At 34.1% G+C, this 26,268-nt stretch overlaps 1 protein-coding gene across 5 annotated transcripts in view; it reads right to left on the minus strand.

Moving 5' to 3' along the window:
* LOC126975890 (nephrin-like) overlaps nt 1-26,268 on the minus strand; it is a 271,190-nt gene that overhangs the window by 27,268 nt on the left and 217,654 nt on the right. For all 5 annotated transcript variants that reach the window (XM_050823993.1, XM_050823991.1, XM_050823994.1 and 2 more), the window contains exons 7-11: nt 20,725-20,879; nt 18,336-18,480; nt 11,331-11,461; nt 5,626-5,788; nt 314-465 (exon numbers count right to left, since the gene is read on the minus strand). In XM_050823993.1, the coding sequence (XP_050679950.1) occupies nt 314-465; nt 5,626-5,788; nt 11,331-11,461; nt 18,336-18,480; nt 20,725-20,879 (746 nt within the window). The remainder of the gene's footprint in view (nt 1-313; nt 466-5,625; nt 5,789-11,330; nt 11,462-18,335; nt 18,481-20,724; nt 20,880-26,268) is intronic.

Consider the following 26,268-nt stretch of genomic DNA (forward strand, 5'->3'; position numbering starts at 1 on the left):
ATAAACATCCATGACTTGGAAACAAACATTCATGTTCATCATATAAATGTTTGCACATACCGGGGTTCGAACCCGGGACCTCTAGCTCTGTAAGCAACGTCAAATCGTCCATATAAAATAACTAAGGCACCACGAGTCTTTCTCAGTACCAAAGTACTTACAATAATATGAATTTTAATAATTTAAACTAGGACATTTAACTTTATTGGTAAACGTAAAAAAATATATATAAGTGTCTTACAGGATTAGTAAAGGTATTCGCTTCGTGCATATTTAACTATGGAGGTATATTTTATTATGTAAGAGTACTTACCGGGTCAACCTTTATGGAACCAGCGGAGTTATTAAGAGTCCACTCGAAAGTGTCGGGCGGTGGGAAGGCGTCAACTTCACATTCCACCATCGACGGCTCTTGTAGCGCGGCACCGATCAATTTTATCTCCCTTTTTCGACACAAAGGCCTATCTGCAGACAAAATTCAACTCCATTATCAAAATATAGATCTTATTTTTCTTAAATCTGCGATATTATAGCGCATCGTTTAAAACAATGTCGTATTACGGTTGTGGAAAGGAGAAAGTTAAGTGACGAAGTGGATTTTATTGTCTTTCTGCGTGCGAAATTTAATTTTAATATAACAACAGTTAGGACGAACAACCAGTGGGAGGCTCCTTTGCACAGGATGCCGACTAGATTATGGCATATTGCGCTTTTAGCCTTGACACAAGATGTTAAGTCTCATTTGCCCAGTAATTTCACTAGCTATACGACGCTCTTCAGACCGACACAATATTGTTTAAATATTACTGCTTCACGAATAAGGCGCCGTTGTGGTACCTATAATCTCGCTGGCATGCAAAGGAGCCTCCCACTGAAAATTTTGAAACAATAATTTTTTTTTAGTTTAATAGCCTCACGGTGATCGCTCCATTCCCAATCCAGGATGTCATTTATATCATGGCAACCTTTACCACATAAATTAAATCTAAAATATAAAATAAATATTTGAGAAAAGAATTACTACTAGCTATAAAATCTATAATTATTTCCAATATGACCATATTTATATCTCTAATTATATTTGTGTCATCAAAATAATATTGACCAAATTAATCATGATGCAATTGATCTGTGATCAAATCCCAAAAGCGAAGCTAATTTGTCGACCAAACACAATGAACTTCATTTATGCGGCTTCATTCTGTACATGATTAGATATCAAATCGATATAACTACGGAATATTACAGTATCTTTGAATCTTTTATTAAACTGCTAGATGAAGTCTCGCGGGTAAAATAGAACTGTTGTACATTTGCACACAGTTGTTGTTAATGAATCGCCGTATTAACTGAATGGATTTCGAAATAATATCACTATGAATCAGATATATGTTTGTTTGTGAAAGTTTCATAATAAACGATATTAATTAAAATTTAATACTAATTCATTTGAAGTGACAGTGGGCAGGGCACATAGTTCGAAGGACAGATGGCCGTTGGAGCAGTAAAGTCTTCGAATGGCGACCATGTACCGGAAGACGCAGTAATGGTAAGCCGGATGGCAAAGGCAAGATGGTCCGCCGATCTGGTCAAGATCGCCGGAATACGTTGGATGAGGGCAGCGCAGGACTGATCGTCGTGGAGATCTTTGGGGGAGGCCTTTATCCAGCACTGGACGTCTTCCGGCTGATGATGATGATGATGACTGTTCATTTGTACTCCTTTTAGCTGGTATTTATTTATGTTTAAATATGATTAGGTTTTTATGGCTAAACCAGACGGAAAAACTGTGATTTATTTAGTATCATATAAATAAAAACCTTTATAAAATGTAGGTAGATAACGCCACGTTTCCTTGATAACAAAAAGTCCATGTAATTCTCGAATTTTTTTTCTTATGCTTAAGCACATTTATTAATAAAACACAAAAAATTGAAGTTTAATCTTTAAATTCTACCGAAGCTGGACAGCTGTAAATTGGTACACCTTGATTCCCCATAAAATGGTACACTACTTATGCGGATTTTCCTATAACTTACCAAGCTACTTGATACAAAAAACAAATAAAATTTGAAAAACAAAATTTTATGAACGATGCGGGATTCAAACCCATGACCTCCGGCGTTCCGTGCCGGTGCTCTAACCAATTGAGCTAACCGTTCGAGTACCGCCTCGTTACAAAATTCTGTTTGCTTTGTTCAACTCACAGGTTGTGGTTTCATCTACAGGATCTACTTTACAGTTGATAACCTGCTCAACCCCAATAGTTGCATATTCGGAAATCGACTTGAGATGTCGCTCTTGTAAATCTAAACAATATGTTATTTAACCTTTGGGCACCTCCATAGTTAACACCTCACTCGTGTTACCTTGAGTGTGGCCCCTCCGCTGTGGTGACGTCTGCCGGGCGAGGAATTTGGATTTACCACCTGGATTTTACCAGTGGAGGCTTCTTTGCACAGGATGCCGGTTAGATTATGGGTACCACAATGGTGCCTATTTCTGCCGTGAAGCAGTAATGTGTAAGCATTACTGTGTTTCGGTCTGAAGGGCGCCGTAGCTAGTGAAATTACTGGGCAAATGAGATTTAACATATTATGTCTCAAGCTGACGAGCGCAGTTGAAGTGCCGCTCAGAATTTTTGGGGTTTTTCAAGAATCCTGAGCGGCACTGCATTGTAATAGGCAGGGCGTATCAATTATCATCAGCTGAACGTCCTGCTCGTCTCATCCTTTGTTTTCATAACAAAAAAACAAGAGGTCACTATTGTGTATTGATATTTTTGTGAATGGGACGGATTTAGTGTAATTACAATGATTTGTCACTAAGAAGTATTTTATAAAATGTAGTATAACAACTTTGGCGAGGATATGATTGCTCCTCTTTCATAAGGCAAGCAAAGTGCTGCACTGTAAATGCAACAAAAAGATCCGAAAGTATGGACGTCGTCAGTAGTGTGTGGCGTGAATTAGGGAATCAAAGACCAAAACGAACTAGGCGCCAAGTGGACAGATTGGTGTACTATTAGTGTCAATGTGTCAAGAGTTTCTCGCCGCCTCCGCAGTTCCACCGCGACCACGATTCATGCAATTGCATCGAAATATCGGAATGAAATCAATGAAATATATATCGTGAGTAGCTGTCATAATAATTACAAAGTTCTGAAGGCTGTTAAGGCGCGGACTGACTAGGATTAACTAAACGCTACAACCAAAAGTACAATATTTGTGTTGATCTTGTGGCTAAGCGGCAAATGGGCATTTATTTTACTGGTTTTCTTTTGTTTATTCAAAATATACATATTAAATTGAACAATTGTTCTGTTTAAGTTTTAGAAAAATACTAATTCTATTAAATTTAAAAAAAATGTTGTTATCGCTGAAAATTCAGAGATTTTTAACTACAAAGTTTATTTTTGGGAAGTAACTTTCAAATATTTTATTGGACATTTCAAATTATATATAAATATTCTATTCGGTTCAAATTTTTCTTTAAGTCCTTTTGTAATGTATTTTTTGCGTCGGAATATTTTTATCTCTAAGAAACCAATTTTTGTGGATGTTGAGCTGGTATGACCGCGCCTTAAATACTTTGATGCAGGTAACATGGTTGGACTTCTACTTGAGCTATACAACACTAAAATAGGTCACTATTGTATATTGAAATTTTCGTGAATGCGATGGATACAATTTATTTACAATGATTAATTGTCCCTAATGGAGTTTATTTTAACTTTGTTCTCTGGAAACACTTATAAACGCCCTGAGCATTCAAACTTTGAAGAGTGACGGGTTGTCCTGTCAGGCTTGAAATTGAGAGAGTGTGTGTATTTGAGTTATCCTTAATATTTAATAAGTCTAAAAATCCCTAATAATATTATAAAAGTGGATGTAAGTTTGTTTGTTACGCTTCCACGCTGGAGCTACTAAACCAATTCTGATGAAAATTGATATGGCGATACACTAGAGCTTGGGAAAGGACAATGGCTACATTTCATCCCGGAAAAATTCATGGTTCCCGCGGGATTTGGGAAAAATTGAAATTCACGTCGATGAGCTATAACTATACCAATAGTAGGTTTAGTTAGCAATAGCAATCTTCCTAGAAATAAGATTAATATAATAAGTTGGGAACGGGAGCGAGAACAGTAACCGGAATTAGAATAGATTACTTTTAAAAACCCATTATCTACGCGGACAAAGTCGTGGGCATCAGCCAGTTTATAATAAAAGCATTAAGAGTTCTGATAGGTCGAGTTGATTATATGTATATTAGTTGTATATAATCTGTCCAGTATACAACAGATAGATTGTATTTACTTATTTTGTTTACTTTAGGTTTTTCTTTTTCAATCATCGCACTTAAATTTCAATGATTTATCATTGTTATACGCTAAGACATAATAAATTCCAACAAGGCTCTCTTAAGGCTTCAGATATCAATGTCACAATAATAGGTAAAATAATATTTATTCAGAAATAGGTTTTGGCCTAATATCTTACTACTCTTTATGTTAACAGTTTTTGACTTTTTTCAGTCACCATAACGGCGCCTATTTCTGCCGTGAGACAGTAATGTGTAAGCATTATTGTGTTTCGGTCTGAAGGGCGAGTAAAATTACTGGGCAAACGAGACTTTACATCTTATATCTCAAGGGGAAGAGTACAATTATTGTCGTGCTGATCTGAATTTTTTGGATTTTCAAGCGGCACTACATTGGGCAGGGCGTATCAATTACCATCAGATGAAGTACGTAAGTAAGAAGAATACTGGCTCATTGGACGAAAGTCTCAATTGTCTCTGCAGAACAAAATACTCATATACAAGGCAATACTGAAGCCCGTCTGGACGTACGGAATCCAACTGTGGGGTACTGCTTCCCATTCAAATATTGAAATTCTACAAAGGTTTCAAAATAAAGTACTCCGCATGATAACCAATGACCCCTGGTTCGTACCCAACGAATTATTACACCGCGACCTACGCCTGCTAACCGTAAGAGAGGAAATTGTACGCCATACCAGAATTTACAAAGAGCGCATCGAAATACACCCAAACACTCTGGCGCGGCCACTTATGGAAAACCACAACAAAGCGCGACGCCTAAAACGCAAAATACCCCAAGATTGAATACGATCACCTCATACACAGTAAACACAGCTACTGTTTTAACATTGAGGATGTGACACATGTCACATACCGAGCGCGCCAGCGATAGCACCAACCAACATACTGCTGAATGTCCCACAAAGGAGACAGATTGTAGTAAATAAAGGGTACTAAAAAAAAAGATGAACGTCTTGCATATATTTTCCTTATTGACATAAGAAAAATATATTATAAATTGCTAACAATTTTTAATATGGCAGACCATCTGTGGAGTTAGCTACTTTGTAATATGTAAAAAATCAGTAAGATTAACGTTTAAGGATTTCTTGACATAAACATTAGTTAGTACCTAGATCGATTTCTCGCCCCCGAAACTACCTGTATACTAAATTTCATTAAAACCTTTAGAGCCCTTTCCGAAATTCAGATTATATCTATTATATATACAAGAATTGCTCGTGTAAAGATATAAGATACAGTATTAACGTCATAAAATTGTGTTAAGGAACTACTTACAAACAATTTGCATCTTCAACGGCGGCGACTTTCCATCTCCCTCCACATTGGAGGCAGTACACGTATATAGGCCGGCCTGGTGTCGTGATATGTTGCGGAGTGCCAAGTTTGTGTTCCCAGTTAGAATAACCCCGTTAACCGGGTTGTGTTGTAGGACAATACCCTGCAGAGATAAAGAACCTCCATAAATAACCATAAACAATTTGTTATTTTTTAAAGTGATAACTCTCACTTTAAAAATGTTTATATAGAATAGGTGAACAAACGAACGTACGGGTCACCTGGTGTTAAGTGATCACCGCCGCCCACAATCTCTTGCAACACCACAGGAAACACAGGAGCGTTGCCGGCCTTTAAGGAAGGTGTACGCGCTTTTTTGAAGGTACCCATGTCGTATCGTCCCGGAAACACCGCACATGGAAGCTTATTCCACAGCTTTGTAGTACGAGTAAGTAAGCTCCTTGAAAACCGCACTGTGGAGGACCGCTACACATCCAGATGGTGGGGATAATATAGCCTAACTTGTGGCGTTACGTGACTTACTTCTGGGATTAATTAAATTATTGTATCAGTATTTATTCAAACAAAACAAATCTTATTACTATATTTACAACACTATGACTGCATAAAATTAAAACTATCATTACGTGGAATCGTACCAAGAATACTGGCAGCATTTCCGCGTTGTAGCTAGGCTGATCCGTTGACCGAAATAGCTGACAACGCTTGGGTTTCATTAATTACATCAATTACACAAATTCAATTCAAAAACAAAATTTATGAACGATGCGGTACACGAACCCGCGAACTCTCGCGTTTTGTGAGTGATCCTCCACTGAGCCAACCGTTCGAGTGACGTAGAGTTCATAAATCTTGTTTAACTCTTAGGTTGTGGCTTAATCTACAGGGTCTGCTTTACAGTTGATAACCTGCTCAACCCCAATTAATATCAGGAAATTAACTTAAAATTTAGGTCGCAGGTTCAAGTTCCGCGTCGTTCATAAATTTTATTTTGAAATTTAATTCGTGTAACCAGTAACTGAAATGCCGGGTTGCGTAGTAAAACTTTGTATAAAAAATAATACTACAAGAAATAAGAAAGGCACTGGGATCATATATTATCATCAGAAAGTATTTTATATTTTATTAATTTCAATGTAAAATAACACGAAGCGTTTGTTACTAAATTTGAAAGATGCCACAACCACAAGCACCTAATATTTGCCGAAGTAAAGAAGCGATTGTTCTCAGGTAGCGCGGTATCTGGTTGGAGTGCAGCGGCGACCAATCCCTTATCTAAGGATGAGACATATATTTCATCTTAAAATCTCTTTATACTTATATAATACAACGATGTTGTTAATTGCTATTATGGCAAGTCTCAAATATAAATTATATCAATACAATAAAAGAAAATATGTGTTCCATAGAGTGGAACAACACATTTATATGCAAATTGGATCAACACGATTGTCCCATATCTCGGAGAAAGAATTTGAAATATTCTTATCTATTACATGTCATGTTTTAAGTTATTTTTTGAAATAGAAAAATTGTAGCTACTATATTGCTATCTATACATAAAAGCCTTATACATAAATAATTTAATAACTTTAATATTATGTTTAGTTAATTTTCAATCAATTTTCTTGTTAAAAACCATGCTTTAAGCTCAGGTACTTAATTTGTGTTTTATATCCAGTATAAAGTGAACAAATTTTGAAAAGTAGTATCTTGGCGCTCGCTGTTACGGTTGATAAAGAGTCGTTTGCCCATTTTAAAAATATGCGTGAGTTTTTTCGTAAATGAAACAGTTGTTTGAGTGCGGGGTATTAAAACACGAATGTGGATAATAGTATCACATGAGTGTTTTAATACCTAATTATCAACAGTTGCATACAAGACTTTATCTACACCCAAAATATGAATCCTCTAAAAGATTCTGAAACAGTTAACTTACTGCTAACATTAAAACACCAGTCCCAGTAGTAACCTAATATCATTCATTACTGATTATATACAAATTAACTAAGTATTAATGAAACAATTATTTATTTTAGTGGTAATTTACATTTTGTATGGTGCAATAATTAAAATTCACTCGAATATAATGTTCTTTTGCAGCGTTTAAAATGAATCGCTCATATTTTGTAAACAAAACAATAAAAATGACGGGGATTCGAATAACCTACTTTTATGTACGGCGCGCGACTTCTGGTAGTGTGGAACGCGCGCAAACGAAAATGTCCTTTTTTCAAATTCATACAGATTACAAGCATCGAGCAATAAGAATGTGGCTGTCTGTTGAAACTCTTTGCGCATGAGGGGATCGAAAAAAAAACATAGGAGTGTTGTTATGAAATTCAGTACAACATTACAACACCCGTTTGGATGATGGTTATTAGAACATTGGGTGTTTTAATGTTGGCAATAAGCTAACTGTTTCAGAATATTTTATAGAGGATTTAAAGCATGGGTGTAGATAAAATAGTATGTGCAACGAGTTGTTCAATATAATACTCCTTCCTCTAAGTCTTCGGAAAAATTTGTTTTCATAGCCATACAATATTTTATTATAAAAGGATAAACTCCATTCGTTTTCAAACAGCTTTCATGTTCTGTTAAAAATAATTTCAATTATTTGACATTCATTTTCAAATCACAGTTTTAGGAATGTTCTTGCTGTTTCTAGAGCGAAAATTTAATAGTTGGTCTTGTTTTAAGCCTTTTGCACTCAATGAGCCACGCGATTGATTCCGCCGGAGTCTGAGATAGTCTCATAATTTTGCATCCGTCGATGGATTAGCTTTCTAGCAAATCTCAATGAAAAAACTTCGAACCAGCAATAAACCATCAACTTTAAATGTTATGAGAATTGTAGTCAAATTTTTTCTCTCTTTCATTGTCGCCGTGAGGAGTTTATGAATGTTCAAGCAATCAAGTCAACTGAGCAATATTCACGGTTGAGATCTTTTCGATCATATATTTTATTGCGTAGAATTTACTTCACAATAATTGTTGTTCTTCATCATTTTCACAATATTATAATAATAACTCAATAAGCTTATCTTGCTTATCAAAGAGATACGAATTTGTGATTTTTTCAGTCAGTATAATAATGGCTGGCAACACTCCTGTGATTCCTCTGGTGTTTCGGGAGAGTGTGTGTGGTGATCACTTAACACTAGGTGAACCATCGCTAGGTACGCTCATTTGTCCTCCTATTATCCATTAAAAAAAATCGATTACAGTTACAGTTATTACGTTCACAAAACGTAATAACTGTTATTGTAGATGTCAATCATACCCGACAATGAACAGTCGATTGATTTATTACCCTTAATAACTGAATGTATCTGAAGATATTTGTAAGCTCTTATATATATTTCTATACTTATCATATTAATAGTATTAGAAGAATAGTATAATGAGTACCTCGTCAGATAAAAAATACATTACATACATACAGATAAACAATCAAAATCAAATCAAAATCAGTTTATTCATGTAGGTCACGGAAATGACACTTATGAATGTCAAAAAAAAAATTAAATATTTTTCTTATTGAATCTACCGCTACTTCGTAAAGGGTTGAGCTAATGAAAAGAAGTAGCAAGAAACTCCATAAGTTTATGTTTAATATAGGCTTTGAACTTGTTGAGGGACATTTCCATTATGTTCTCAGGAAGCTTATTATAATAAATAATCATGAAGGATTAATACTTCCGCGAAAAATCGGTAATAATTTATGTTTTTAATTGATAATTTTTTATGCAAAAGGAGCAAATGTAACCATACGGGTCACCTGATCACTGTTTAGTTGTTTGTGGAAGAAAATTCCTTGAATTTATATCGTATTAAATAAACAAATGATTTTTAAGTTTTTCCATGTAGTGTAAAGAATTCGGTGGCAGAAATAACTGCACAAAAGAGGAAAAATTATGTATTGAAAATATTGAGTTAAAAACCGTGATTTTCCGTTAATTCGATTGAAATAGATTGAATAAGAAGCTTGAATTAAATGTAAATGATAAGAAATAAACGAATGAATATATCTCTTATAAGATTATAATAAAATTTGATTAAATTAGTAAGTATTCGATCTGAATTTTAAAGAAACTAAAGCTGTTTGTCGAGTACTGTAATAATTTATATTATTTAAAGTTATGAACACGTTTATTACAATAAAATTATTAAAACTTTCGTAGAACATTATTAACTTTATTTGTCTTAAACGGGCCCCCCACACTGTCAAGCCGCGCACTGCGAGCGGAAATCCTTAGTTTGAGACGGGACGTCACCGCGAACTCACTATGAACTGAAGTCAAATCGCTGAAGGACCTCCAAATGGGCTGAAACTAGTCGGTACTAACTTTAACAAGCTGTGAGTAAAGCCGCTTAAGACAAATAAACCCATATTACAATTGCCAAATTATCATTATCATGTTGGTAACGCAGCTTTGAATATTTCCCCACCAGAAGGGAAGTAGTATTCAATTCATAATTAAATAGAATAAATGACATCATTGATGTCAATCACTGACCTCTACTACATAGGCTGCACTAAAAGTATCGGGAATGGAATATTTCCACTGTTCCTGTCATATTAAAATCTTTTTAATTGAAAACTCCTTGGTTTTAAAAATCGAATACTATTTATTTATTTAAAAAAAGATTCTAGGTCTTGTCACAAGGTCTTGTCAAACTTGTTTAGTCGTTGAGAAAATGGAATTGACTCGAGAAAATTCTAGAGCGATGATTTATTATGACTTTTGAAGTGGTTTTACACAAAAACAGTGTATTGACTGGATGATTTCTGCATTTGGTGATGAAGAACTGCAACCGCCGCATCATCCTCCATCACGACAATGCGAGTTCTCACACCGCGCCTGTGTCTCACACCGCCTTGCTGTACAAAAGAATTTGTACAGCAAGAAAACATAGAATTTTAGACCATTCGTCGTACAGCCCCAACCTAAGCCCTAATGATTTCTATTAATACTAATAAAGAATAAATTGCGTGGTCAGAGATTTTCATCACTTGAAGAAGCTGTAGACGCCTACAAAACGGCCATTTTGGAGACCCCAACTTCCGAATGAAATGGTTGCTTCAATGATTGGTTCCATCGTATGGAAAAATGTGTCAAATTTCGCGGAGAATACTTCAAAAAGCAATAAATACATTTTTAAATAGTAATGTTTTGTCTCTTCCTTGATTCCCGAAATTTTCAGTGCAGCCCTCGTATATACTACTGGACTGGCGGTTGTGCGTGCGTGAGTGCTTTTGTGCGTATTTGATATTGGTCATTTTTGTGCTATTGGCCATGTAGCAAGAGTCTGCGGTACTAAATTTATTGTAGATAACCTCAGCAAACATTGATAGATCTGATGATCTATTTACCAAACATTGTGTACTATATTACGTTGATTCTTGAAGTATAAATAAAACGATAAACGACCGAAATTAATTCAAAATGTAAAAATACTTCAGAGTATTGCACGTTTCTTCGCAAAAATTTGTATTGAACGTCAAAATTAACTCTCTGGACACTCGCGAGTGGTGCTTCAAATAGGCACAAAAAATTTGCTTTCAAAAAATAGGAACAGCCTGTCCAGTGGTATTTATACATTTATACAGGTCAGTGACGTCAATCATAATATAACAATTATTACAATATGTAGGAATAAAAGAAAAAAAGACTTACATTATGCTCCCAGATGACTTTGTAAGCCGGTGGATTTGCGTCAACATCGCATCCGAAGTAGACGTCGTCGCCCTCTTCAATGTCGTTTGGGTTCATTTTAGCACCGAGATGCATCCTCGCTTCAGGCACATCTGTTGAATTATTCACTGTCATATCAAATTGGGTTGGTTTTATTACAGTTTTGCGGAATGTTCAATTCGTAGCTGCAAAAATTGATAAAAATTATTTTATTTGTGATATAAAAGACACATCAACAAAGTGACTTCCCTTAATAGAGGCATTAAGAAATGTTTTATTGGGCACATTCTTAGTTTAATGTATCTAGTAGTTCTCATCATCTCAATAAATATATACAAATCATAATAACATATCTATATCACACCCTATTACACCCGCCCACACACACACACACACATACACACACATTATTAAAAGTTATACTTTCATTTTATTTTAATTCTAATTAAGAAATGTTTTATTGGACACATTCTTAGTTTAATCTATCTAGCAGTTCTCATCTCCTTAATAAATATATACAAATCGATGTAATAACATATATAAACACTATCACACCCTATTACACCCACACACACTTATACACACATTCTTAGAAGTTATACTTTCATTTTAATTTTAATTTAACTTTTGTATTTAGACAGTATTTATATTTTATTTTATCTCATTTTCATATTTTTTTTATGGAATAGGAGGACAAACGAGCGTACGGGTCACCTGGTGTTAAGTGATCACCGCCGCCCACATTCTCTTGCAACACCAGAGGAATCACAAGAGCGTTGCCGGCCTATAAGGAAGGTGTACGCGCTTTTTTTGAAGGTACCCATGTCGTTTCGTCCCGAAAACACCGCACAAGGAAGCTCATTCCACAAAGTTCGCCACACATCCAGATAGTGGGGATGATATGCTAACTTGTGGCGTGTCGTGCGAAGGTGGAATTCGGCGGCAGGAATCAGGTTAAACAGCTCTTCGGAACACTCCCCGTTCTAAATGCGGTAGAAGACACACAATGAAGCGACGTCTCTACGAAACGCCAAGTGATCCACCCGTTCGCAGAGCCCTGGGTCCCCGACAATTCGAGCTGCTCTGCGTTGCACGCGGTCAAATGGATCGAGCTGATACTGGGGTGCGCCAGACCAGAGATGACAGCAATACTCCATGTGTGGCCGGACCTGCGCTTTGTAGAGCGCTAGATTTCATAATGATTTTCATAATTGATTTGACTATGTAGGTAATTATGTCTGGTACCCAGAAGTCAGACAACTGAAACACAGTTAATACTAGTTTAGCTGTCTTTGCTCCCTGTATTGTATGTAAACAATTAATTGTAATTTAAATACATATTTTCAACTTGTTATACTATTATATTTTATTGTAATGTTTGGGAAAAAAATAAAGTTATAAAGTTTAATTTGAAGTGGAATTACTTATTGGCCTAAGTTAAAGTGTTATGTAAGTGGGGCAACATTATTATATCTATATTATTATGTTAAGTAGTATCACAAAAAGACAAACACAAAGTGATGTGGGACGGCAGTAATAAAGTTACGAATTCGTGTTTTTCATAACCCTACTATCGAGATACAAAAATACGTCATGGGCGTATACGTCATAATCAGCAATCGAATCAAGTAAAAGATAGAATAGAAACAGTCTCAAAAATTGTTATAAAATATCCATACGTTTGTTTTACAAACATGAAGTGCAGCACCTTTTAAAATACATTTTTATATAAACTCATTTATGTTTGTTTCACAAGTTCGCGTTATCTTGGCAACGAAGTGCATCTAGCCGGCGGCATTTCTGTTGAATTATTTATTCTCTGTCAAATAACATTCAGCCGAGTTCTGCTGTATTGCGAGTACTTGAGTGTGTGCTTTTCTTTATTTGTTATTTATTTTGAAATATTGGCTTGCCTTAACCTCATTCGAGCAGTGTCAGTTCTCCTTGTACTGCAGCCAATAAAGACTGCGAACTACTGCATTAAATCATTTGATGTTTCGATATTTGTTTATCGAAGCAAATTGGTGAATGTTAAAGGCGTAAAAGGAATTTATTTTCTCAAAATGGAATCCTTAAGAATTCTTTTTGATGTCATTTCTAATATACTACTACCGCTTCGGAAACAAATGGCGCTCTGAGAGACAAGAAGCGGCGCAAAAAACTCTCCTACCATTTTTTATTGCTATAAAATAATCATAATCTAGTTCTAGGCTGTCGGATCACTAAGATATTCAGCTGTCTTCAATACTTATTTCTGTACACCGTTAATTTTATCAGACTATAAGCATGGTTGATATTGTTGAGGATTTAATATCATTGAATTGAAAACTTCATTAGCTACGATGAGCACTTTTCTTGGGATGAGTTTAAGATGTTAACCTCGCGACGAGGACACGTGACCTGATCGAAAATCCGTAAGACAGTCGTTGGAAGTTTTATACTTCTTACCAATTAAAATTTGACTTTTTTAACTTAATGATCATCATGAGTCATTCAGTCATTGGACCAGTGGTTGATTGTGATTGCGAAGCCGAGACACCGCGAGGTCGAGAGATCGAATGTCAGCTGTGATATATTTTTACCCCCTTATTCATAATGGTCCGCTAACTTAAAACAGCTGCTAGAGAGTGTTATTTTTCATTCTGACTTAGGTCAACAGAAGAAAACAGAGTGAGAATTAGCAATGCTTTAAGTTAGCAGACTATTATGAATAAATATAAAACAATAATAACCTTTGTCATCAGCGAAGACTCTAAATAATTAAGTTATATTTCTGTGTTACTAATTATTTTGTTTAATTTTTTTATTTTATTATAATATTGTTTCCTACTTCAGCTACCATAAACCTATTGTATCAGTTTTAGAGATTGGCGAAGATGATGCTGGTCATGAAGATGGTGAAAGAGTCCTTGAAATTACGGATTAACGTTGATTTTGCTGAGAGATAAACTTTTTAATATAAAATAATTGTAATATTTTTGAAGTGTAAAATATTTTTTATGTAATACAAATTGTCATATTTATGTACGATAGTGCAATAAATAAATATTGTATTTAACCAACCACATAAGTGCTAATACTTTTATGCTGATAAATAAATCAATTCGTGCGAAATTATTCCCTAACCATTCCAAAATTTTCAGAATGCACTATGTTATTGTTCAAACTTTTCACTTCTGCCAGCACACCCGTAGTGCAAACCGTATTTTTTAAGTTTTTAAAGCATTACGTATTTTCAATATTATATTACATGCCAAAACTACTACCAACTAAAACATATCCTAAAAGAGGGTGATCAATGATAATAAAAACAGTAACTTACAACCATTGACGTCAACATGAAACCAATTATTATATTTCACATAAGCCTTACATATAATGGATCATAAATTAATATTTCAAAGCTCGATCGCTTACGTAGAATCAGTGTTTTTGAGATAATTATTTTGTTAACGAAAAACAAAATACTTATGTTGTTAAATAATTAATTAATTAATTATCATACTTCTAAGTATTCGTATGTTAAGTGAACAACAACGATTTAATTACAGCTATCAGTTTGTAGGCTTCCCTATATCTATTTTCCGATGTGGTTTGTGGTTACTGGTAATACGATCGGAACATCTTCAAATGTATTTGTTTCATCGAGAGCTCTTCAAAATTAAACCCATGGTAAAGTTAGGACAGAAACATTATTATTATTTGGAGAGGGTGGCTATTTGGCTAGTCTTATTGAGTCTTAGTAACAAAGCGTCCAGAATTGAACTATTGTGTTTGCCACTCATTCGAATCGGGTTCGAATCCCGGTAGGTGCAAGCAATTATATGATAAATATGGATGTTTGTTTCCGAGTCATGGATGTTTAAATGTATTTATGTATGTTAATATGTATGTTTATATGAATTTATGTATGTTTAAGTAAGTATATTGTATTAAATATATCATTGTCTTGTAACCCATAACACAGGCTATATATGCTTAACTTGGGGCAAGATAATTTGTGTAAAAAGTGTGTCAATATTATTATTATTACTCATACTTTCCAGTGGAAGGCTCCTTTGCACAGGATTTGGGCTAGATTATGGGTACCATAACGTCATCTGTTTGTGTCGTGAAGCAGTTATGTGTTAACATTACTGTGTTTCGGTCTAAAGGGCGCCGTAGCTATTGAAATTATTGGGCAAATGAAACTTAACATAATATGTCCCAAAATGATGAGCGCATTTGTAATGCCGCAAGAATTATTGGGCTTTTGCCATCAGCTGAACGTCATGCTCGTCTCATCCCTTCTTTCAAGCCCTGCCGCATTTACGAACCGCAGTATCTTCTTGACGCTAGTATTACAAACAGCATCTGTGAGCAGGGTGTAGTCGCTAAGAATGGTGTTACGCTTATGCATTAGTAGGCCGCAATCGCAAAGGAGACAAAAATGTGTTTCTTAAGCCTCAAGGCAAAATCTGCAAGTTATTTTGTTTTATATTCCGACCACACTGAGGTGCTTGTTTTGGCAACGGTGCTCAGTTAGCATCCTGGTAAGATAATCGGTTTTGTCCTGCTATACAATAAGTTTTCTGTCTGAACTGTATTTCAGGCATAGAGCTCTGACACCGAGGGATGGTCGGTGGTGTTTTTTCCGTTGTTGTCACGAGTCGAGTTGGAGGCGAAAAGAGCGCACAGAAGATCGGTTTTCTCTTTTGCCGTATGGGCCAGGGTGTCATTCCAAGTGTGCAACGGCGGCAGGGACGGCTGGTTGACGTAAAGTTCGTAAATCTTGATATCTCTTGTTCATCTCTCAGGTTGTGTCATCTACAGGATCTACTTTACAGTTGATAACCTGCTCAACCCCAATATTTGAATATTAGGAAATTGACTTGAGATGTCGCTCTTTCAAATCTAAGCAATTTGTTATTTTTAAAGTGATAACCCTCACTTCTGGAATTGGTAACACAAATCAAGTATGCAAACAAAATTTTGAACGATGCGGGTTCTAACCTGCGACCTCTCGCGTTCCATTCGAGCGCTCTTTCATTGAGCCAACCGTTCGAGTGACGTGTCGTTGATAAATCTTGTATGTCTTGTTCAACTCTCAGGTTATAGCTTCATCTTCATCAAGAGTTTAATTTTTGTAATTAATCTAGAAGTGAGAGTGATTGAAATTGTTTAGCTCAACTTACTTTTAGTGTCAAATTTTTGCATGATTTAATTTAAGCTGGATAGAGGACACTGTAATATTTAAGATCTGGACTTATCCTATTCCAAAGTAAAATAAATAATTTCATTTCATTTTATATCCAAATCCAAATAGCAGAAAAAGCTTTTTCTGTCCAATTCATATAGATACTTACCTAAATATACTAATCCATTGATATTTAGAAATGGGAGTAAAACAAACCATTCCAATGTAATGCAAAATTATGAAATAGTTAAATTTAATATTTATCGATTGAAAATATAAAGTAATCGTAACTGATCGCTTCTATTACAACTATAGTTTATAAATATTCTACCATTTTCTCCTTTACTTAAATAACAAATAGTGAGAATTTATTTTGGTTTTGTTACATAATCACACATATCATTGTCTAGCCCCAAATTAAGCATATTAAGCAAAGCCTGTACTATAGGTGCTAATATACGATATATGTATTTAATATAATAATAAATATACTAATTATGTACTAGTGGAAAAATCAGTCCAAACGTTAGGAGGAGATCCCGAACAAACGTAGGAGAATTATAAATTGTCGGCTGCATTGAGATTCTAAACTAATCTCAAAATCACTGGAAACTCTAAAAAAATCTTCAAAATCGGTCCAGCCTTTTAGTAGGCAACTCAGTTGTGAATCCAAACCATCTTCGAATCCACTTGAACACACACAGGAAATTTTATTCAAATCGGTCCAGCCGTTTAGGAGTAGTTCACTGTCAACACACGTACAGAAGAATTATATATATAAAGATAAACTAGCTATTTATATATTATCAGATTCAAATCACTGATGCCGTAGAGAGACATTATTTACTTTTAAAATCTTGATGCAAACTCAAGCAATAAATTCAGTTCTAAATTGAACAAAGTTTGAAACACAATATTATTTCGATAAACAACGCAATAATATTTGACGAAATTATCTGCAAATATGTTTTGTTGGCAATTAGTTTAAAATGAACTATTTTGATTATTTATTAAATGTAGTGTTTTATTATTTAACGTTACACATGTGAAAATCTTTGGCAAAACTTAAGTGTTAACTGTGTAGATATAATAATAATCATTGTTGTAGACCTTTTTAGTAAATTACTTAATTATGCTTAAAGTATAAATAAAAAAAGGTTTATCGACAATAGTAATCTACCCTTTGATGTAGTGTAATATCTTTCAAATTTTAGTAAATTACTTAATAATGCCTAAAGCATAATTGTAAAACTTAGTTTATCTTCAGTAATATTAATTGTAATCTAGCCTCTTTAATAATTCAAGTACCTAAAAGTGGTTATATTACAAATAAAATATTGTAATATTGACACTTGGTTGCATGACAATAATATATTTAAAACAACATACTTAAACATACAAAAATGCATATAAAATGACTCGAAAACAAACATCCATATTTATCATATAAATATTTGCACCCACCGGGATTCGAACCCAGGATCTCTAGCTTAGTAATCATTATAAATACATATATGTATAGGTAAATAGATAAAAGTAGAAAAAATATTTTTTTTTCAAGTGAAAGAACTTTTATACCTATATGAACTTTTTCATGATACCTTAGAGAAAATTTAAATGACTTTTCTGTGACGTTCTTCTTTCTTCCTCGTACAGAATGCTGAGCTGTACATAATACAGATAGAAACATTACATTACCAAACATTACATACATATATTTTTAATGCTTTCAATAGAAAATACCTTTGAATTAGATGCTTTAGTTTCTTATAAGAGTCATTAAAAGTAGTTCTAGCTAAGTAGTTACTTACAGTAGATGTTGAGGGTCAATTTGCTCTCTATTGTAGATCTGTTGAACTTGTCATGCTCCGCTCTGCAAGTGAGCTCTTGACCGTTATGTGCTTTCTGAGGAGTCCACTGCAGTAAGGATTGCGTTTCATTGCGATCGTCGACGTCCTGCGAATTTTAAGATTTTTTAAGAAAAGCTTAGTACAAACTTCCACTAAGAAACCGTCAAGAATTAGTGTGCTGAAATTTCTTTAATTAGATAATCGGAAAAAATATTATATAAGCCAGCAAAGAAACAATACACTATAACTAAGAAACAATTAATAAGAGTTCCTATGAATATTAAGATTTTGTAAGGAAAGTTGTGTTCTTCTATTAAAAAATCTTAAATTAATTTATTTAATTAGATGATCGGAGAAAAGTTATATAAGCCAGCAAAGAACGATTACTAAAAAACAATTATTAAAAAATTTACTATTCGTAGATATTAGTTTTTTTTAATCTTGTTTAGCATACGCCTGTTGATGATATAAAAATAAACCTCATTTTAATAAGTTAAATTTGAAAACAAAATTAATGACTGATTGCGGGACTCGAACCCGCGACATTCCGTGGGAGCGCTCTTACCACTGAGCCAACCGTTTGAGTGACGTATCATTGATAAATCTTGTATGTTCAACTCCCAGGTTGTGGCTTTATCTACAGGATGTACTTCACAGTTGATAACCTGCTCAATCCCAATATTTGCATGCTAGGAAATTTACTTAAGATGTCGCTCTTTCTAATCTAAACAATTTGTTGTTTTTTTTTTTCATTTTAACAATTTGTACTGAAATTTAATTAATGTAATAATTATATCCAGAAGTTATGGTGATCTAAACTTACATGCATTTTTATTGAATTACGTCTATCGATCGTACGTAAGGAGGAGTTAAGGAGTTTAACCAGTAATTTGATAGATGTACGTGTATATTTAAAAGAAACCATGAAAGCAAATTGTCCATCAGCACAGTCATGAGTTAATTCAAGATTAAAGTATAGATTTTAATATTTGATTTACAAGTAACTAACGAATGCTTCATCTATATAGGTAAATGAAATGATAGAATATTTATGCACGTATCACGGAAAAGCTACAAGATTTCAATTGAGTCTTCTAAGTTTTCTTCCTTAAACACTGGACCCTTGTTTATAAAAATATTGCGGAATCTTAATGTTAAGTTATTAAAGTTTTAAAAATCAACGATTTTACTTGGTATCAGCTAGCATTTAAATAATAAATATAACCGTAGAGAGAAAACATTAGAACATTTTTTAATCGAGGTGAAAAAGCTAGTCTTTCAAGTACAAATGAGACGAAATCGAGAGCTTCAATATACCGCCGAAAATCAAACTTACTCTTAATATTTATTTACACCTACAAAAGAAAATAATTTTAGTAAATAACTGATTCAAAATTATACAAATGCAATACAGCTATAATTATGCTATATTATGTAATTTTTGAAAGCCTTTTTAAAGTACAATTGGAGCTAAGAATTTCTATTTCATTCCATTCTTGGAAAATATTTAATAACCACATTAAAAAATATTTGTAATAGATACGTTTCCGCTGGTTTATATGTCGGAGATTTATAATAATAAAATAATTTGGCCTGTATGATTATATTAAATTTTGTATTATGGCTGACTCATGAACTAATGGCGAACGTCATCTGTCAAAGTGTGTTTGAAGTTGTCACTGTGTATATCAATGTTTGTGACATGATTGAAGTTAGCTCATTAAAAAGTCGCATTCTTCTCAAAGAGTATAATAATATATAGGGAAAAGAGAGCTCTCTCTACGCATTATGAGCTGTCTATTTGAAAGCTGGCACCATCTGGAGATTGGCCCCGAAAATAACTATATATAAGCTCGAAATTATAAAATTCATTTTTAATGTTCTAACGCAATTAAATAACTAACTCTACTATTTAATGTAGGTATTGCAATTTTTTACCATGTTGAAATTGCGCGTAGAGTTAGTTATCTAATTTTGTCACAACATAGAACATAAAGGATAGATTTAGTAGTGTAAATATGCAAAATGGAACACGAGAGCTACATACATGTGCAAACGCTAGGCGTAGCCGCCATTTTATGACCAGTGGGCAGTGACACAAATAAAGAAAAGTTGAAAGGTTTCAAAGCGAGTGACAGCTGCCAAAGCTTTTATTTTCGGGCCAACTAACAGATGGCACTACAGTCCTGACCGTCCCACCCCTGATTCTTCTTCAAGCTAGCGCCCGCGCCGGTCGTGCGCACTGATCGACTTAAAAGAACATGGCGGATACCAACAATGTAACGCCAATCTTAATCCAAATGAATCTGCGACATATATATTATATATTTATGTATCTGCGTTTACATACCATTAGTTTTGTAACGGAGTCAAGTCGCGTGTCTCCTATCCACCAAGTAATGGTTGCAGGAGGCCGCGCCCCTGTGGTCTTGCACCAGAGCTCTGCTTTTCTTCCAACGGAGAGAGGCTGCTCTCTTGATAATATCTCAACTGTTAACGGCCTCACTAGAAATAAACATCAAACAAGTCATTACTTATTATTATCAACTAGCTGACCCGACCGACCTTATTCTGTGCATAATAAATATTTAAAAAAAACTACGTTCAAAAAAACCGACTTCAAAAATCCAAAAGCAAAATAACTTAATAGAGATTTAATGTAATACACCTCTTTTGCGAATCTTATACCTTTAATATTAATAAATTACTATTATTTGTATGTGCTACCTATTGATAGGCTTTAAGTCCATAATATATATAGAAAAAGTTACAAATATATATAAATTCTAATAACTTATTCATATTTAACTATTCTTTTAATTTGCTTTCTGAACGATGAGGTACACATCAAAGGGAAAACAAAATTGTTGTTTTTATTTAATTCCGAGCATTTTCATATTTATTCACCTTTGAAACCTTCTCTGGACTTCTACAAAAATTCAAGACCAAAATTAGCAAAATCGGTCCAGCCGTTCTCGAGTTTTAGCGAGACTAACGAACAGCAATTCAGTTTTATACATATATATATATTATTTTATAAAATAACTTAAAACATGGCTATAAGGAAAGCTAACCCTCTTACCATGAGCACCTTTCCAAAGTATATTGTTTGATTATTTGTATCAATCACATTAAGCAAGTATATTAACCTAACCAATACTCAAATAGAGACACAGGGAGCGCAACCAATAAAAATATTTCCGAGATGATTTCAAGGGGCGAGATAAAAATATTCGGTTACATGTTCGTAAAAGCCTATAAGAGGCATGCTCCTGTTGCTTTTATGTATTAAAGCATATTTATTGGCGGGTAAATCGAACATCCTGCGCTCGAATAAAATCCTTTATCGAAATATACCGTACCGCGTCGTTGATGTGAGTTATTGTAATAATTCTGTTCGTAACCTTTTTTGAGATATGTTTACTAGTAAATAATACATTGATGCTTTTTTTCGCAAATTACCTAGACCCAAACTAAGCATAGCAATGATTTAAATTTAATATCATAAACGTATTCGTATATGCGCAAACATTCACATTCACCATGCAAATATTTGCATGTATCTGGATTCGATTCCAGGACCCTTAACTTAGAAAGTCACATGTAAACTACGACTACTACCTTTGTAATGTTTTTTAATAGCAATAGGTACAAACAGTCATAATTGTGCTCAGTATCTCTGAAGGATGGTGGATCTTCGGAAGACGTCCACTACTGGACAAAGGCCTCCACGACGACCGTTCCTGCGCTGCCCTCATCCAACGTATTCCGGCAATCTTGACCAGATCGTCAGTCCATCTTGTGGGGGGCCTACCAACACTGTGTCTTTCGGTACATGGTCGCCATTCAGACACTGCGGTATTTGGGATGAGAAGATTTTACGGAGCTTTCCGAACGCAGCCCATCCGAGTTGGAGTAGACGAGTGACTTCTTTCGAGATTTATGCGTTCAAAAAATATTTCACAGGTTCTATATACTGATTCTATAAATACTATACTGCTTACATGGTGATTATTTTCATAGAACATATTCACTTAAATACTTTGTATTACATTTTATATACACAGTAAACATTCTTTTTTCTAAAGATTAAATTGATTAAGAATAAAATATTGTACACGTGATGCCGCTTATCAATATTTGTCATAGGGATTGTCTAAAAGCAAAATACAATACACTTCACTTACTCACAAACACATCTGTAAAACTAGCACACATCAACATTTTAAATTTAGTTTCCGTTATGAGCAGAGTGTTTGTATAGTACGCTAGTATACTACGTTTACGGACAAAATAGACCCCGCCAATTTGGCTTATTCGAAGAACACGAATTTCGGGAGCACACGAATATAGAAAACTTTACAACAAGCAAACTATAGAATGAGTAACCTAGTGCGGTGTCAATCACTGGCGATTACGAAAAGTCATTAAAGTCTGTTTAAAGCAAATTATTAGTTTTAAGCCAATTAGCATGATTTTTCATGTAGATTTCTAAGAACATATGCTCGTACGCTCACGCATACTAATTAAAAAAACATTTGCATTTTTACTACACGTTTCTCACCAACATGCTTTGAAAATGTTTCCCACTGCTTAATCACCTCGTATACTTCATAACGAATTTAATAAAACTCCGCGATATAATAAATTACTCTCGACTAATCCTCGGGTATTTTCGTCACGTTTCGTATAAATGATTGTTTTACTTGGAAAAATTGCATTGCGGCGTATGCAGGTGGGGAACTCGACTCGTGCAGTGGAGTGAACGAAAGTATTTCCGCTTCACTAAATAGAATATATTTCTGCGGAATAAGACTTGTTTAACTCAAAATATGATGGTCATTGCGGGATTTTCCAGTTTCCTTTGAGAATTTCTCAAAGGATCTTAAAGAGATCAATTTCTTTATTTATATTAATGCTCTTTAATGATACATACATGAAATGTTAGATAAGTATAAAGCTAAAATAGAATATTCCCAAAAATAACACTATAACATATTATTTGCATGTTCAGTTCTTTTACGTTTCAGTGGGAGGCTTCTTTGCCAAGAAATTACTGGGCAAATGAGACTTAACATCTTACGCCTCAAGGTGACCAGCGCAATTGTAGTGCCGCCCAGAGTTTTAAGGTTTTCAAGAATACTGAGTGGAACTGTATTGTAATTGGCAGAGTGTATCAATTACCATCAGCTGAACATCCTACTCGTCCCGTCCCTTATTGTCATAAAAATAATCTGTTCTATTTTAAATTCAGTGTTATTTTGAAATAAATTTAAATTTATTTAATGCGTCGATTACAGTGTCCACTATAGATCTTAAATTTATTGTAGTGTCTTCTATTCGGCAAATTTAGATTAGCCTGCAAAAAGCTAACTTAAAATTTAAAAAATCCTTCAGTATAAAACAGTATAATAAAATTGTCGATTAGCCTTTTACACAGGGGTCCAGTCATTCGTTTTGATCTACCGGTCAAAATAGTTAGTGATAGCTCTTTCATCAATGGATAAGTAAAATGGAAGTTATTCATCAAGTAGTAGAAATAAAATAAATACAAAAAATGTTTGTTTCTTTAAAATTCAAAAAGATTACTATGATAAAAATTTGTGTCCCGAGGGCTAAGCGAGACGAAATGTTCAGTAGAAGGGACTCTGGCAATTAATTAAAATCACGAAACTCTCGATTAAGTTTCGTTGTTTCTTAGAAAATAATTTTTCCAAACAAATCTATATTCTACTTGATTTAAATTTGTAGAATATACTAGAAACTTAGTAACTCGCTTTAAGTATAAAATTTACGCAGTATCTCTAATGTTTTCCTTCGAAGAAAATTGTTCGTTTTATTATTTTAAACTGAGTTCAAAAAAGGAAGAGGTTCTCAATTCATCGGTATGTTTTTTTGTTTTTGTCGTCGGTGTCAGTCAAGGTAGGTATGTAACTACATACATAGTTACAGATGAGATGTGCTTGAGTCGCACGCGGAAAGTGAGGAAGCGAGAGGCGAGAGCGGGGCCGCAGCGGGAGGACACCGATTCCAAAAATAACAGTAATCGTAAATCGAATAAGATTAATTAATTCGATTGTACAAAATATGTTATATTTATACTTTTTAGTGAAGATTATATCTATCTATTGTTTTGGAATAGTTTTTATGAAGTCGGTTGGTTTTTTTGTTATAATTTTTTTACAATATCTGTGTTGGTGTTGTTTTATATTGTTGGCCTTTTCAGGACTTTAGAACAATTTTAAATTGAGATGATAGCCTTCTGGTAGTTATTTAAATTAAAATGAAATAAATGCAAAATATTATATTATTTTTATATTCACATTCTGCGTATACCTAGATGAATCTTTTTATCTAACAGAAACGCAAATTTGGATATTTTTTGCGGGGTTCAAATATGACAGAATGGACAGATGAGCTCCCTAACACTTTGCGGTATCTGATGCTCGTAGAGGTGACATAAGCCCACCAAAAAACGACCCAAGGTGTAGTGAAATGCGATACTACCCCGATCATGTTGCAGCGCAACACATCACTATAAGTGCCCCTATTCTGTGTCAGCAATGTAGTAAAACACATATTACTGTGGTGGCAGTTAGAACTAAATTATAAAGTTCATGAAATTATAATTAAATGGGTAGCAAATAACCTTTGATAATTTATACGTCTAGATAGAGTCTGTTAGGCAACTGATAAAAACAGGCCAGGAATATAAGTTTAGTGTGTTTTCGCGATTTATATGAGACTTTGTGTTAGTGTGCGTGAATTGCTCTAAATAGAGGTTAGTTCTAAACATAATTTTTTTCGACGTTTTTACAGCTGTCATAGTCTATCTAGACGTATGAATAATCTAAGCAAAAATATAAAAACCAAAACAAAAATATCGCGAACAAGACGAAAATGAAAATGGGTATGTGTGTGTTAATATGGTTATCACAACGAATTCAATTCGATGCAGCTTCTAGTGTAAATAAAGCGTCGATATCTGACTTATTATCACTACATATTTTAAACAAAGTCCTCCGTCGCGTCTGTCTGTCTGTCTGTTCGCGATAAACACAAAAACGACCGTACTGATTTTCCTGCTGTTTTCACCTACCTACCTTCTCGAGGAAGCTTTAAATATATAATTTGTCAAATTTTTATATACATTTTTATATTTACTAACGATATTTGTTGGAGGTATCGGAAAATAGTAAGTCGTCTGTGAGCTTTATTAAAAACTACCTTTGAGATATAACAAAATAATGTATGGTGGAGTTGTGCATCTTGTATAGGACTATAGAAAAGTCCGCAATGACCTATGTCTATCTCTTAAGGATAACATACGATATCCATTGTAGAGGTTAAAATACTGAATGAAAATACATTCGAATGCCGACTTGAACTCATTTATAATTGAATCGTTATACGACATAACAGTGGTTCATGTCTATTATGTCCAATTTCTTTCATAATAACTATTTCAGTTCGACAGGTATTCGTGCCGAAGAATATTCAATTATTTCTACCTATTTTTGAGTACCTACGTATCATTTCATGTGAAGGATATAACTGTAGTATCCCTATAAAAATATTATAGTAAAATTTTATCTGTCATGCACATTTAAAGACAATACATTTCATCGTACGTATTAAGACGCGCTCTAGAATACAAATTCAAATATTTTTATTCAAAATTGGATATAAAATCGTTAAATGAATGTCATCAACTACCACCCAATCGAAATAATATGCCTTGACCTGAGAAGAACGGGCAAGAAACACAGTGGGCTTTTTTATTTCTAGGTATCAAGGCGATATTATGATGCGTTAACGTATCTAAACTAAAATAGTATGCTTTGCAAGTGACAGTTAAATAAAACAGATAAATTCAAAATATTAATTTAATATA

The sequence above is a fragment of the Leptidea sinapis genome, chromosome 38, assembly GCF_905404315.1.
Source record: "Leptidea sinapis chromosome 38, ilLepSina1.1, whole genome shotgun sequence".
Classification (NCBI taxonomy): Eukaryota; Metazoa; Arthropoda; class Insecta; order Lepidoptera; family Pieridae; genus Leptidea; species Leptidea sinapis.